The following is a 13,573-nucleotide window of genomic DNA, read 5'->3' as shown; positions in this document are numbered from 1 at the left end:
GTTCATAAAAAGACAACAAGTTTATGTCACCACAAAGTTATGTGTTTAATGTCTGCCTAGTGCAGGAAAACCTGCAGCATTCCATATCACTGGATGCACACTAAAATAAAATGTGAGAAATAAATTGACTGGCATCTATTGAATCCGGTCTGCATATCTGAATATGATCCTTAAAAGTCTTAGTATTTGTACTGTAGCTGTGTTAATGTCCTGTCTGCTGTGGGGAAGCTGCAACTGCAATGTCAAGGTGACCTTGGTGTGCATCTGTCTTAAAGCTTCATAGTGAAAGATATATTGAAAATTACAGTGTTGCAGGCATATGAAGTACTAATTGCCTGAAGTAAATCTTGTGATTTTTAGTTCTGCTTTGTCAGGTACTGCAACTGTTGGCTGTACCTATATAGACCATGAGTAGGGTGACCGTACCTCCCGCATCCAAATATGGGACACGGGGGCATCCCAGCCAGAACGTGTTGGATGGTCACTCTACCTGGGAGTCAGGTGGTGGCTGCCCTGTGGGGGCTGCCACCATGCTGGGGGGGCTGCATGGAGGCAGCTGCAGTACTCGCTGGCCCTGTGATTTGGGGCACCGGGAATGGGGCTGCTGACCCATTAGCAAAGCTCTGGGCTTCCACCAGCTGTAGGAAGCCAGGCAGGAGCCACAGTGATCTGGCTTCCACCAGCCAGGAGAAGCTGGACAACAGCTGTGTGGGTCAGGCTCCTGGGTCCCCCAGCTGGGAGAAGCTAGGCAGCAGCCGCGCTGATCTGGCTTCCCCAGCGGGGGGAAGCCGAGCAGCAGCCGCACAGTTCTGGCTCCCCCAGCTGGGGAAGCTGGGCAGCAGCCATGTGGGTCTCGATCCCAGCTCCCCCAGGCATGGGGAGCCAGAACCAGTGGCTGGCACCTGCTAAAAAAGTGGAATATGGGGCAATTAGCCCCTTTTGCAAAATAAATAGGGATGCCTGGATGGCGGCTGAAATATGGGGCTGTTCCACCCAAAACAGGACAGATGGTCACCCTGAGTGAGTAGATTATGAAACCCTGGCATTTAGGTGATTACTGTTCTTTATAGAAGACAATAATTAAATAACACGTTACTTTCATTTTTCTCTAGGAATATTCGTGGAATTTCACAGCTACAGGCTAACTTGGTCAGCTTTAGTATCAGCAATAAGTAGGTTTGTCCACCTAATCATCAGTGACTGTGGTAGATGTCAGATTTGCCACTCCTCCCACTGTTTCAGTGCATAGCACTGTATCAACCATGTTTTGAACGTCAAAGGATTTTAATATTGACAACCAACAAATTTTCATTAAACTCTCTTGCCAATTAACTCTCTCTTTTGGGGTTGTGGGTTTTATTTTATTTTGGTTTTTTTTCCAAAGTTTGTCAAAGCTAATGCCCTCAAATCTGCTATCTGTTTTTTCTGATGCCTCTATATCCTCTGGGTTGAGAAACTCTCTTCTAGGAAAGATAAAATTATTCCCTTTAAGTTGTGGGGAGAGTAAAGAAATCATAATAATATCAAAAGCAAACAAAAAGAAAAAAGGATGTTGTTTTTGTCTTTGACTGACTTTTTGGACTTGCAGAATAACAACTCTTTGTTTGCCCACCAGTGAAACATTTCAGGAAGAAGGGGCTTCTGGAAGAGGGATTTCCTTTCAGAGGATCCCTGACGGCACTGTGTCCACATGCCTGTTTTATGACAGATCACATGGGACTATGCAAATGAGTCACGAGATATTTTAATTGCCCCATATTTGCATCTTCTGCTGTGATCTTTAGCATGCCCTTTCCAGCGGGGGGCTGGGATGGGGACAGTGTAGACACAGCTTTTGTGTGTAGCAACGTTATTTTGAAATAAGATATTCTAGAATAGCTCTTCCACAATAGCTTATTCTGAAATAATGTTGCTGTGTGGACACAGTCAAAGAAACTATTTTTTTTTTCTTTGTGACCCTATGAAATTATTTCACTATCTCTGTTTTAGGCTTGTCAGTAACAAAATAATTATTTTGAATGTGCCTGGGAAGATTACATTAAACTGGGATGGCATTGAATACTGGTTGGTTTATCAAAGATGGTCTTTAAAATGTGAATGATGACTTGAAATTTATGCGGGGAAGAATGAAGGGACAGGTCTTCACCTCTGGTGGGCGGAAGCTCCTAATAGTTCTTTGAGACTCAAATCAGAGCTGTTCCAAGTACATGGCACATGCAGTATTCTTTACAAAGATTTCTTGACAGATTTGTTCACCCCCTTTTTTGTTTGTTTTTTAAAATTTTCAGTACCCTAAGAGGAGAGGCAACTGTATTCATTCTTCAAAGTGGATGCAAATTCAATCTTAAAAAATTAATTGACAAACTAACACAGAATTTGATGAAGGCTTTGCTACAAACTGCCAATCTTTCCTCTCTGGAGTTTCATATTTAAGAAACATTTGGCTTGATAATGATCTAGGAAGAGATCAGAGAGCTACCACTTTTATTTTAATTTAAAGGGGAAGGAATTAAGGCCTATCTATTCATCATAAGTCACACCAGAGTTAATGATGATTCAAGATAAATATAGATTCAAAAATTCATTAAACAATATTACTTTGCAGAAGAAAGACACATTCTGAAGTTTTAATTATTCTTCTGTGATCTAAATGATTTAATTTTATATGCAGTGCAGTTCTCTATTGCTTGCTGTGCATGCAGAGCTTGCCTTGATTAACTCCATAATGCATAGTTTAAAGGAGGATCGGGGGGTCTTATTCATCCATCTGATGTATGACTGCCTCATATGTAAGATATCATTATAGATATAAAATGGAGTATAACAGGCACATACATAGATAAATTGAGCCCTATGGTAAGTGAATTTGTCATGCCATGTCATGTCACCTGATCTTTGTCACACTCCACCTCTACCAAAGACTATTTTAATATTCCGGATTCCTAACCAACTTGAGTTACTTTATGAAATATTAAATAGGAACATAGGAGTGGCCATACTTACTGAAAATGTTGCGTTCTTGAAATCTCAAAATGTAGGAGCTTTGTGCTAATGGAAAAATGAAGAAGCTGTCAAGGGGATCCAGCACTTGTTTCTATCCGTGTAAAATTCTAAGATAATGGATTTGGAAGTCTTGATTTCTTTTTATATCAAAAAGTTATTTCAGGTTATCTGTAAAAGTGTTTTTTGCTGCTTTAAGCTTCTGTATGCATGGACTCCATCTCTGACAGCTTGAATATCAAGATTGGATTTTTTTCCACAAGACATGCTCTTATAATTATTTTGGTGAAGTCTCATGCAGGAGATCAGACTAGATGATCACAATGGTCCTTTTTAGCCTCAGAATCTGAACCCAGCTTTGCAGGTGGGTTTTAAAAAAGTATCATAATAAAACATTACAAATGCTCTAAAATATTTCAAAAATTTCTGCTAGAATTTGTGGCAGATGCAACAGTAATAGTGGAGTGGCATGGAGATTTCTATGGAAACTTGCTTTACTGCATGTGAGTGGAGTTGGTTGAAAGTATGGATTTCCAGTTCACATGGAATTTCATTTGGAAATTTGCTGCTGTTCTGATTTGAACAAAACAATTTTTCTAAGCTTTCCAGAAATCATAAAGGGCAAAATTTAGTTTTAGACATGGATTATTTCTGAAATCATAGAATACTAGAACAGGAAGGGAACTAAAGAGGTCATCAAGTCCAGTTCCCTGCCCTCAGGGCACGACAAAGAACTGTCTATATTGTCCCTGTTTCATATTTATCCAATCTATTCTTAAATATCTCCAAGGATGGAGGATCCACAACCACCCTAGCCAGTTTAATTCAGTAGTTAATCACCATGACAGGATTTTTTTCCCTAATCTCCAACCTAACCTTCCCTTGCTGCAATTTAAGACAATTGCTTCTTGTCCTATCATCAGATTCTAAGGAGAACAATTTTTCCCCCTCCTCCTTGTAACATGCTTTTAGGTAACAGAAAGCTGCTATCATGTCCCCTCTCAGCCTTCTCTTTTCTAAACTAAACAAACCCAGTTCTTTTCATCTTCTCTCATAGGACATATTTTCTAGACCTTTAATCATTTTAGTTGCTCTTCTCTGGACCCTTTCCAAATTCTCCACATCTTTCCTAAAATGTGGTGCTCAGAAGTGGACACAGTACTGCAACTGAGATCTAACCAGTGTGGCTGTGGCCACACTTGGCCAAAATTTTGAAATGGCCATGCTAATGGCTAAATCGAAGAATACTAATGAGGCACTGAACTGAATATTCAGTGCCTCATTAGCATTTGCATGCTTCCAGGCGCCGAGCTGTGTGCGTTCAAAAGTTGTGCTTTCAAAGCGCTGCGGCTGGAAGCATGCAAATGCTAATAAGGTGCTGAATATTGAATTCAGCGCCTCATTAGTATTCTTCGATTTGGCCATTTGCATGGCCATTTTGAAGTTTTGGCTAAGTGTGGCCACAGCCTGAGAGTAGAGTGGAAAAACTCAAACAGAAGATTGCTAGCATGACTGGGAATAGAACACCAATCCCCTGACTACCAGGCAAGTGACCTACTTGCTGGACTACACTGAATGTTTAATAAAGTATGCTCCCTGCGATTATGGTAGCTGTTGAGTGAAACTGACATTCTCTTCCATGTACAGTAAACGCTTTCATATCCAGCATTCTATCATCCGGAAGTCTCAGATAACTGGCATTTTAACCATAAGTAAATTTTAGTTACATTTTCCATAAGTATGGTATAGTGAAAGTAAATGCAAATAAATACAGCAAATACGGTATATGTTTACAGTGTACAATACTACTGTTGTTGGTAAATAAAATACTCTTCATACATTTTTGTTTGTTTCTTAATATCTAATTTTGTTTTTCTTTAGTGTTATGCATTGCTAGGCATACCTCTCTATTATCCAGCATATTTGAATATCTGGCAACCTTCTAGTCCTGGGGCTGCCGGCTATGAAAGAGTTTACTGTAACTTCTGTTATTCGGGTATCAGTATGTGAAACTGACAAGGATATCAGGCTGGACAAAAAAGGTGTTTTGTTTTGACCTCACCTGACTTGTTGAAGATGGGATTTGAACTTGGTCGGCGGGGGGGCGGGTGGGTCTCACACTGCAGGAAAGTTTTAATGTCAGTGGGCTGAAGGATTTTTGGTTGGAGTGTTTCCTCCGTCTCTTCTGTTGAGTTCTGTTTAAATAAGTAGTCATTGGAGTACAGACTTGAAAGCGGATCTCCTACATCCTAAATGAGTGTCCTAATCCCTAGTCTGTAGAGTTATTCTGTGGCTCCTGTTTTAGTGCAGTGAGTAGGCATTGTCTTTATGCATGACCATGGTGAATGACAAAGTTTAGTTACTGTTCTGTGGTAAGAAAGTGAGAATGACTCCGTAATTTTGTGGTTAGGCCACTTGTCTTAGATACTTGACCTGAAATTTCTTCAACTTATCAATTTGCTGATTGTGTATTCAGTTAGACTTGAAATGGAAATTTAAAAAAAAAAAATCAGAGATTGGGAAAAAAACAAACATTATTTGCCAGCTCTAACAATGTTATTCAAGTAGGGAAAAAATGTGCAAGTTCAGCTAGTTAATGGCTACAGCTACATAAGAGGTTTTTTCTGACAAAACTCAGTTTTTGTCATGCGTCTGATGAAGTGGGTCTTTGCCGACAAAAGCTGATGCTCCAAAGTATCTGTTAGTCTATAAGGTGCCACAGGACTTCTTGTTATCTTCAAACAGGTTATTCTTGTTCTTCTGAGGGTTGGTGACAAGCTTCTTAAAAGTTGCCAGTTAATTCCCCATTAATGTAAATATTCTGTTTCATTAGTAATCAGTATTCTTATTAGTAATCAGCTTAGCAAGGTCATTAGAGCCGATTTGGGTACATAAAGCATTTTATCATGTACATGGTAATGGGAATAGGAAATTATATGAGAATATCTGCATTTAGCCATCGTGTTTGCAAGCAGGCATTTCATATAGGCTTTCCATCTCACCATATAAGAAAAACACATATATCGTACAAAATATTTCTCAAATATGTATGGGTTTCTTAGTTTCAAGAATGAAGATGTTAATGATTTTAAAAGAATCTGTTTTACCACCAGGTTTATAGGTCTGATAATAAGTCCCTATGCATGATTGTGGAATCAGGACCTACCATTGTACAATCTGTTGTTTGAGATTAAATCATCTTTGCCAACGGATGTTTTAGTCTAAAGATGTATTTTGGTCTGTAATAAAACTCTGTCTTTAGACTCAATTCTTATTTTAATATTGCCTATCTATAAAAAAGGGAAAATAAGGACAAACCAGCAAACTTAAGATCAGTCAGCTTAACTTCTGTGCCACGAAATATAATGGAGCAAATCATTAAGGAATCCATCTGAAAACATCTGGAAGATAATAAGGTGAAAAGTAACAGAACAAATCATGTCAAACCAACGTGGTAATTTTCTTTGATAGGATAACAAGCCTTGTGGGTAAGGGGGAAGTGGTAGAAGCGATAGACTTCAGTAAAGCCTTTCATACAGACTTGCATGACCTTCTTATCAATAAACTAGGGAAATACAATGTAGATGAGACTGCTATAAGATGGGTGTGTAATTGATTGGGTAACTCTTCTCAGCTCAGTGGTTCACAGTCATGCTGGAAGGGCTTAACCAGTGTGGATTTCCAGGGATGAGTTTTGGGACTGGTTCTATTCAGTAGCTTCATAAACAACTGAGATAATAGCATAGATAATACACTGATAAAATTTGCAGATATAACCCCTCTGAGTTTGGTATCAAGTGCTTTGGAGGATAAGATAATTAAAAATGATCTGGACAAACTGCAGAAATGGGCAGAGGTCAGTAGGATGAAGTTCAGTAAGGAAAAATGCAAAGTACTCTACTTAGGAAGGGACAATTGTTTTCACATGTACAAAATGAGAAGTGACTGTCTAGCAAGGAGTGCTTCAGAAAGGGATCTAGGGGACCACAAACTAAATATGAATTAACAGTGTGTGTGGGGGCGGGGGGGGATTGAGTTAAAGTGGGGGAATGGGTTGCCTGGCTCTGGAGAAGGGGAAGGGGATTGGGTTAAGGTGGGGAGTTGGCGGTGCCTGGCTCTGGAATATTATGCTTGTTATCTGAAGTAAGTGATAAAATTGCTATTTGTACATAGTATTTATAATTACAACTAAAAGGGTTTAAAATGGACTGATTCCTTGTATAAACAAGGAATAAAACTGCAGATTTGGAGACGGTAGTACACATGAAACCATATCAGAAACATTGATGTAATTATGGCCCTCAGCACTTTGAAACCTAGGTTTGAACATTTGATTTCATGCTAACAAGCTCAAATTCCACATTAAAGTACTAATTTTTCTTGTAATTTCATTGATAACTGTTCATTCATGTTTGCATAAAAATATATACCTATGTCTGAATTAAAAAATGGAACTTATTTTATGTTTATGTAATATTTTTTGATTTATGATCTTTGCACAAACATAAGTATGATGGCAAGTTTATTGCCTATAGGCAATTTCTGCCAACCAGCCAGTTACAATTAAGTTGTTTAAACAAATGCATTGCAATGGAAGAAAAAAGTTTGTGTCTCTGAAAATTGTGGGTACCTGGGGTACTTATATATTTTGTAAAAGGGGTGCTTTATTAAAAAAAATGTTGAGAAACACAGTTCCAGTCAAGGTGGCCTGTGTGATAAATGGATACACCAAAGATCACCCAATATTCAAGTTGCTCCCATTCCAAGACCAGTCACTTACCCCAGATCAATTTGTACCGTAGATCTCATTCCAAAGACAGCGCATATAGACAACCCTGTAGTACACTCACGATAGCTGTATTAGCTAGGAAACAGCAATAAGAGTTATTTGCAGGTTAAAGCAAGTAAGCATATCTACACAAAGGAATTTCAGTGATTCCAAAGGTCACAGTTGCCATAATCTGTCAGTTCAAAATGCCCTTCAGGGCTAACCCAGGCCAAGCAGCTTGGGGTCTTTTTGCTTATACAGAAGGGTCTCAATATTTTGCAGATTCAAGTATTTGTGAGTGGCTGCAAACAGTCACTTCGGCAGGGCTATGGGGGCACTGGCAGCTGCCACTTCCTAGGGCTCTGGACATCCACGGATTCCCTGGGGCTCTGGGCTGGGAATGCTGGCAGCCACAATTTCCCTGGGGCCCCAGGTAGGAGGGCTGGCAGCCATAGCTTTCCCAGGCAGGGAGCCACAGCAACTGCAGCTTCCCGGGTTCTGGGGAGGAACACCAGCAGCTGTGACTTTCCCGGGGTCCCAGGGAGGAGTGCCTGCAGCCACGGCTACCCCGGGGTTCTGGGCAGGGAGCCCTGGCAGCTGCAGCTTCCCCGGGGCCCAGGGAGGAGCACTGGCAGCTGTGGCTTTCCCAGGGCTCCGAGTCCCCCGTATTGGTGAAATTCAACATTTGCAAGAGTTCTCAACACGGAACCCTCGCCAATGTTGAGACCCTACTGTATTTAGGAATTATTGCCCCTCCAAATCCAGACAGACAAAACTTTTGTTATTCACACGTGCTTAACACAGCCCCCCTCCCCACTGCCCAAAAGGCACTGATTTGCCACAGCAGGTGGCAGTATAAATGGTGTGGTGTGGACAGGAGCACTCTTCTGTCAAAGTGATCCCAGTGGGTGGAAGAATTTTGTCCACAAAAAGTGCTGACAAACAGCCTTTATGGCCATATTGCTAAGAGCTGTGCAGTGTCAACAAAGCCTTAGTTTCTCCTTGTCTGTGCGTCTCTTTGTTCAGACCGATGGGATTAGTTCATGCATAGGTGTCTCTTTCCTCCAAGAGGTAAGGCATGCAATCAACAGAGTCTCTCTCCTTTGATGCTACACAATACCCCATTTGTCTTCAGTCGGCCATCGTGTATGCAGAACAAACCTTTTCCCTTAATTAATGCTTTTTTTTCTGTTCGGTCAATCACAGAACTACCAACGCTTACAATGCAAATACTCCATATGACTTAGTGCAAGGGGCTCTTGAGGTTGTAAGTGAAATCGGTATGTGCAGCATCCTACAGCTTTTTAATAAAATCTAAGCAATAAATACATTCTTATGAAGTTAACAGTTAGTGTCTCTTGATAATGTGACTGGTTTGTGCCATTGAGGCCTGGGGCCTTGGCATGAACCTCACAAACTCACAACTTGCCTCCAGCTATGGGCTGAAGCCCTTTGGTAGAGTGCTCTGAGGAAGCTTTCACTGCTACTGATGATGCAGAACCTAACAGAAGAGGCAATGGAGTGCAGGGATTATGGTGCTAGAACAGGAATCTGAAAGGTGCTTCAGTTCTTACCTCTATCAGTGACCTATTGTGTGACCTCGGGCAACTTGCTTGGCTTCCTTTGCTTCAGTTTCCTTGTTTCTAAGTTGAAGACTGTTAGCTGCCATTTGTTTTAAAGGCTTTGAAATCTACAGATGGGAAAGAAACTCAGTATTTTTTTTTGTGGCTGTCCACCTGACCTCTTTTACAATTATGATATTCCCTTAAAATCAGATGTGGGGTGAAAAGGAACCCCTAAGTCTGGATCTAGGTTCTCAGCATGAGTCTTTTTCAATAACTATCGGAGGGGTAGCCATGTTAGTCTGGATCTGTAACAGCAACGAAGGGTCCTGTGGCACCTTATAGACTAACAGAAAAGTTTTGAGCATGAGCTTTCGTGAGCACAGACTCACTTCATCAGAGCATCTGATGAAGTGAGTGTGTGCTCACGAAAGCTCATGCTCAGAACTTTTCTGTTAGTCTATAAGGTGCCACAGGACCCTTCGTTGCTGTTGCAATAACTAGTGGATTTTGAATATTCTGAAGTTTGGAAAGGGAGAGATTCAGATCCAGATCTCCACGTTTGGGAGTTCCAAAAGCTGTGTTTCAGGTTTGACTCATTATAGAGATTGTGAGTTCTGGCCCGCTTCTACTTAAAGTTCCTAATAAGTTTTGTGTCTTAATCAGAAATTGTTGCTCGGATGATGGTTGATTCTGTTCTGTCATTGAAACTGTCATGCTGTGCCATAAGCTTTGTTGATTTCCCAAGAGATTTGGCTTGACATTTTGCTGCATATGGTTATGATGAACAAATGATGACTAAAATTGGTTTTAGAGAAACAGATGTACAGACTGTGGTGGATTCAAGAGAAAAAATACTGATAAAAGGAATAAATTGAAGTCTTTATTTTATCCATATATAAAGTACTAATAAAAATCTTTAAATGGAACTAGAATCACCCTAGAAATTTCTTTATGTATTTCCACAAGACTTCAAGAATCACTCATATTACGATACACTTGTCCAGAGATTTTGGCAGAAGCTTAAATATAACACTAATTTTGAGAAGACACTGTCATGCTTTGGGATTTGGCTTTTTAGCTAGATGGTCAAATACTAGGTGTTCTGATTTTAGTAATTTTTTTTTTCCAAATGAGAACATGATGCATTTATGGTTGGGAAATTGTATTGCAAATAAAAATAATAGTTATAATAAACAAGCAGTCCTGTAGAACCTTAAAGACTAGCAAATGTATTGATTAGCTAATGAGCTTTCGTGGGCAAGACCCACTTCAGACAAAGGAAGCTCATTACCTTATTAATAAATATGTAAGTCTTTAAGGTGCTACAGGACTGCTTGTTTTTGTAAAGCTACAGACTAACATGCCTATGCCTCTGAGACTAGTTGTAATAAGTTAGGCAATATTTATAGTAGTATTTTACTGTTTTATTGAATTTCTTCTATTTAACAAGAAAGCAGAAGACCTAGATTTCTTTATTTAAGCTCTTCTAATACCCTTCCCCATCCTTCCATGAAATACTTTCATAGCTCCTGATTTAATTAATCTAGATTTTATAATATGCATGGTAAACTTTGATAATAGAGACACCTTTATTGTTTTCTGAAAAATAGCCATAATTTAAAAATTAAGTCCTTTCTTTAATAAATATTGTTGCTTTTCCTGTCTTTCTAATAGAGCAGAGCTCTTGGTTTGCTTGCTGCTGAACTATTAATGCTAGAAATTGCTGGTTATCCTTGTTCATAAAGACTCTGTTGGTTTCTTTAGTTTGGCCTTTGGAATGAAGCAGAATCTATCCAATGGCAAATACTTTTAGAGAACACCCCCAGGAGAAGATGCCATCAGACCTTCCTGCCAGGATTATTTTGAGATCTTTTAACCATACACTTGCCAGGAAAAGAGCCTATTAACTGCTGTGGATTTAGTTGGCTCCTTTTGTGTTACGCCACAAGTAGAAGTTGAGTTTATAGGAAAAGGTTAAAATGCGTCTCCTGCTCTCCCTGTATGGCTACACAGCAAAGTTATGTCAAAATAAGAGCTGTTATTTCAAAATAACTGTCCTGGGTCTACACAATGCAACTGCTATTTCAAAATAATTTCAGATAGTGGTTGGGTTATTTCAAAATCAATAAACCACATTGTGCAAGGAGTAGTGCCTATTTCAAAACAGGTCCTGTTAACACAGGGAATAGAGCCTGTGGCAAAATAAGCCATTGTGCGTCCAGTGGCTCTATGTCAAAGTGCTATTTTGAAATAAGCTAATTCTGAGTAGCTCTTCCTGCATAGTTTATTTTGAAGTAAGGCTGCTGTGTAGACATAACCCATGAGAGGAGACCAGCTCTGAAAAGAACTGACTAGAATGTTGCCTGCCTGAGCCTCCCTGAGGTAGAGAGGGACCTGATGTGGGGCGGCTACCATGATAGGATTTGCTACCATGCTGTGTTTATTGTTGCTGGGAAAGATTGCTGAAGATAGTGCCCCACAGGAAGCAAGGAGGGAGCTATATAAAGTCCTTTTGTCCTTCTACCCAACTGGAGGCCCGGTGTGGCTTGTTGCGAGCCCCAGAGCAGCCCTGTTACAGTTGTAAACTGCCTAATTTGAGCAATGCTGATGCTACCGTTTCCTTTGCTGCTCTTTTATAAGCCTATCATGAATGAGCCTGTGATAATTGATCTGGGAGTAATGGACCATATTGATCCCTGGTTTTTTAATCCTTAGAAATAATTGAATTCACATGAAGCATGAATTGTGACCCATAAAAGATTTTTGGAAGCTAAATATTTAAAAAATTAATCCTGTCTATGGCATTTCTAAATGGCAGAAATACATCTTTTATATGAAGTAATTGACCCATATGTTTTTTTTTCTTCAGTTTGTTTCAGATCCTTGTGCCAGCAACCCTTGTCACCATGGCAACTGCAGCAGTAATGGTGATGGCTACCTCTGTGTTTGTAATGAAGGCTATGAAGGTACAAACTGTGAAAACTCATTTCACAGCCCTCCAGTCTCTGGATGGGCAGAGTCACTGCCACCAAGACAGATCAGGCCAGTCTCAACAACCTTGGAACCTGACGTTGTGTTACCCCGGTCAAGAGCAACTGTGACATTACCTACTTGGCAGCCAAAAGCAGGACAAAAAGTTGTTGATCTAAAATGGGATGAAATAGAGGTGAGGCCATTTTGTTTAACAAAATCATACAAAAAGAGTTTGTGAATGTCACGAATTATTATTTTATTATGTAGTTATTATTCGTTTATGGGTCACAGACATATGTGTAGGAAGATTGAAAATGTGATCCCGATCTTGAATTAATAATCCATAAAATTAGCAAGTTAAAATACTTAAAAATGGTTTTAGGTTTAACCTTGACTCTTTTGAAAATAGCTGCATGTTTTCTTATATATACTTATATGTATAGTGTGTAGGAAATAGGTCACAAATACGGCACAATATTTTTCAGTTCTGTCATTTTATTAATGTAGTAGAAATTCCAAACTTGAAATTAGATTGAGAAAAGCAAAAGAATCAAGCACCTATGTTTTAGCGTGACTTCCTCCTATTTACACAGTAGTAGTAATTTTCTTTTCGTTTATATAGCAAAGGGTCCCATATTGCTTTGACGTATAGTCCCAGAGCACTGCTTCAGTGACTCCACCTGCAAGGTGGAAGATTGCAGACTTGCTGTACACAGCATGCTGCACAATGGTAGGGATTTGGGACGTGGGAAAGAAAATTTCAGCAAGCATATTGAGAAGTTGAGGGCTTTTTAGATAATCTTTTTAGAAGTTCAGAGGTTTTTTTAATGGTTCCTCAACATCTCTGTTTTTATTAAGTTCTCATTTGAAAGATATAGTATATTGCAAGAAACACAGATAATTATTCCAGAAGAATAAGCCCTGGGCACTCCCTTGTTCTAGGCATAAGGGACCCTATCAGAGAATATTGTAAGCAATGTGTTTCCTGGGTAAAAAGGGGAAACTTGTCAAGTGTAAGCAGTGAAAGATGATGATGTATGCTGCAAGAATGGAATATCATAAGGAAAATTTCTTATTGAGAGAAAATGATATGGATGAATGGATCTACTGGCTAGTAACTTAAATAATCCACTCTGAATGCATCATTCTTCAAAACTCTCTCTGGCTACGTCTACACGTGCATGCTACATCGAAATAAGCTATTTCGATGAATAGCGTCTACACGTCCTCCAGGGCTGGCAACGTCGACGTTCAACGTTGACGTTGG

At 39.7% G+C, this 13,573-nt stretch overlaps 1 protein-coding gene across 1 annotated transcript in view; it reads left to right on the top strand.

Annotated features, from left to right (window-relative positions):
• Positions 1 to 13,573, top strand: part of DNER (delta/notch like EGF repeat containing) — a 270,062-nt gene that overhangs the window by 95,299 nt on the left and 161,190 nt on the right. Inside the window, exon 2 of the mRNA XM_075003987.1 lies at positions 12,203 to 12,499. Within this exon, the coding sequence (XP_074860088.1) occupies positions 12,203 to 12,499 (297 nt within the window). The remainder of the gene's footprint in view (positions 1 to 12,202; positions 12,500 to 13,573) is intronic.

Source organism: Carettochelys insculpta, chromosome 10 (genome assembly GCF_033958435.1).
Source record: "Carettochelys insculpta isolate YL-2023 chromosome 10, ASM3395843v1, whole genome shotgun sequence".
NCBI lineage: Eukaryota > Metazoa > Chordata > Testudines > Carettochelyidae > Carettochelys > Carettochelys insculpta.
Note: the sequence above shows the minus strand (reverse complement) of the source record. Positions and strands in the feature narration are given on the sequence as shown.